The sequence below is a fragment of the Perca flavescens genome, chromosome 1 (genome assembly GCF_004354835.1).
Source record: "Perca flavescens isolate YP-PL-M2 chromosome 1, PFLA_1.0, whole genome shotgun sequence".
NCBI lineage: Eukaryota > Metazoa > Chordata > Actinopteri > Perciformes > Percidae > Perca > Perca flavescens.
The window spans coordinates 44,340,194-44,342,824 of record NC_041331.1 but is presented as its reverse complement, the minus strand read 5'-3'; the positions used below and the strand labels follow the sequence as shown (position 1 = coordinate 44,342,824).

General features: G+C 43.6%; 1 protein-coding gene across 1 annotated transcript; it reads left to right on the top strand.

Annotated features, from left to right (window-relative positions):
• Nucleotides 1-497: 497 nt before the first annotated feature.
• LOC114557984 (nuclear factor 7, brain-like) lies at nt 498-2,003 on the top strand. The gene has a single exon (XM_028581779.1). It carries the CDS (start codon nt 498-500, stop codon nt 2,001-2,003), a length of 1,506 nt encoding a protein of 501 aa, XP_028437580.1.
• Nucleotides 2,004-2,631: the final 628 nt, after the last annotated feature.

The window sequence follows — 2,631 nt, the reverse complement described above, 5'->3', positions numbered from 1 at the left end:
TCAACAGACAGGTTAAAAATATGGTAGATGCAAGGAGCTATTTGGGCAGGAGCATCACGTAAAAACCGAGGGGATATTCCATCTAGCCCAGGGCCCTTAGAGCAGTTTAGCTGTAAGAGCTTTTTTTTTTTTTTTTTTTTCTCCCCTACCTGAACCTTCTGTAAGGAAAATAATCTACCAAAACACAAATTTCCTTACTTTTTGTGCTAAATTTAGATACTTAATCAGATTATCATGTTAAACTGAACTACACCTTTCACTTCTTGTAGATGCATCAACGATGCTAATGTAGAATGATCCTTCCTTTAATAATTCACCTGGTGACAGGTGAGTGAAAAGGACAGTAGACTTTGACACTGCTGAACGGAGTTGAGACACCATTACAGGGTGTGAGATCTCTGCTGGAAAACACACGACGGGAAGATTTGAAGCAGTCAAGCGAAGGGACAGGAACTCGGTGAGTCTTGTTTTTGAGAGACATTTAGATACAAAGACAGATGGCTGAGAAAACTGCTCTTGTTGAAAGTTTCCTGAACTGCCATGTGTGTTCAAAGACTTTCAGAGATCCTGTGTCTCTGGGCTGCCACCACAGCTTCTGTTCAAGCTGCCTGCACAAATTCTGGGAACAAACTAACAACAAAACCTGTCCCATTTGTAAAAGAAAATCCTCAAAAGACAATGTTGTTGTGAACTTTACACTGAAGGAACTGGCTGACAACTTTGCTGGGAGACAGAAATCTGAATCACCTGAGACAGAAAAAGGAGAGAAGAAGGTGGAGGTGGTGTGTAGTAAACACCAAGAAGAGCCTAAATTGTTCTGTAAGGACGATGATAGAGCTGTGTGTCCTGTCTGTGAGTTTTCTCTCCACCACGGTCACACGGTGGTTCCTGTAGAACAAGCAGTCAGAGATCTGAAGGAGCAGCTGAAATCTGACTTACAGTCTCTGCAGGACAAGAGAGACAAACACAGACGAGTGGAGGAAACATACGATGAAATAAATCAACACTCCAAGAAGCAGCTGCTGTCTACAGAGAGGCAGATCAGAGCCGAGTTCAACAAGCTGCACCAGTTCCTGAAAGAGGAAGAGGAGTCCAGACTGGCAGCTCTGAGGGAGGAAGAGCAGCAGAGGGGGAAGACTGTCAGCAGAGAGATGAAGAGGATTCAGGAGCAGATCTCCTCTCTGTCAGACAGCATCTCTGCTGTGGAAGCAGACCTGCAGAAAGACAGCGTGGCGTTCCTCAGCAGTTATAAAGCCTCTCAGAGCAGAGCCAGAGTCCAGTGCTCGCTGTCAGATCCACAGCTGCTCTCAGGAGCTCTGACAGATGTGGCCAAACATCTGGGCAACCTGTCCTTCAGAGTCTGGGAGAAGATGAAGGACATGGTCCACTTCAGTCCCGTCATTCTGGAACCAAACACTGCAAAACCCAGTCTCTATTTGTCTGATGATCTGACCAGTGTGAGATGTGGAGACACAAAGCAGAAGCTTCCAGACAATCCAGAGAGACACAGCAGGTATCCAGATGTTCTGGGCTCTGAAGGCTTCAGCTCAGGGAAACACAGCTGGGAGGTGGAGGTGGGAGATCATCCTGGCTGGCTTGTGGGTTTAGCCAAAGAGTCAGCTGACCGGAAGGGAGAAAGATATGCTTCACCAAAATATGGAATCTGGTGTTTATTACATCGCAGTGGAAAATACACTGATGGATCTGGTAAGAGCCTCAAAGTGAAGAAGAGTCTCCAGAGGATCAGAGTCCAGCTGGACTATGAGGGGGGGGAGGTGTCCTTCTACAACTCTGAAGACAAGACTCACATCTACACTCTCAGAGACACTTTCACTGAGAAACTCTTCCCTTGGTTCAGTATGGGACCGGCTGGAGATGCTAAAACTGCAGAAATCAAAATCTGTCCAGCTGAGATTTGTGTGCGAGGTTCAGAGAACTCAGAGAAGATGGAGAGAGGAGAGCGCCCAAAGTCGTTTATTAGGTATAAACAAAATAAGAATTGATGTGTTTTATCAAATGACCTGATGGAAAACATTCCTTGGTTGTTGTTTGAGACACAAAATATTTCCAAAGGATGAGTAAAAAGCTTAAATGAGTAAAAAGCTTAAATATTATGATCAGACCCAAACAGGATCTGCAGGGTTTAGTTGTTGTTGTTTTGATCCAGAATGAAAATCTGCAGAATGTAGCCGACTGGTTTTCAGCTTTGGGTGGAGATGTGTTAACATTCTGAGTTTAATTTAGATTTTAAACATAAGAAGCTGGGTCCAGACTAGTCTAATGATAGCCAGACAGATTATTTGAAGAGGATGGAGGAATGAATCCAGGAGTGTGCTTGTGAGTTGTTTCTACTAGAAAATGGAGAAAGTAGCTGAACTTTCTGGAGGATCCTAAGAAGCTTTGTGCTGGGGAGAGACGGGTATGATGGGCTGATGATGTCATTTATACATATGTTTATTTGGTTTATTGTCTATTTTGTTGAATGACCTGGAATATTGTAGTTGCTGTGTGTGTGTGTGTGTGTGTGTGTGTGTGTGTGTGTGTGTCTGTCGTTCAAGTTGCAAGTTGTAGGTTTTGTTTTTTTGTTAAAAAATAACTATTTGTTGATCACAAAAAACAAGTAATTTTTCA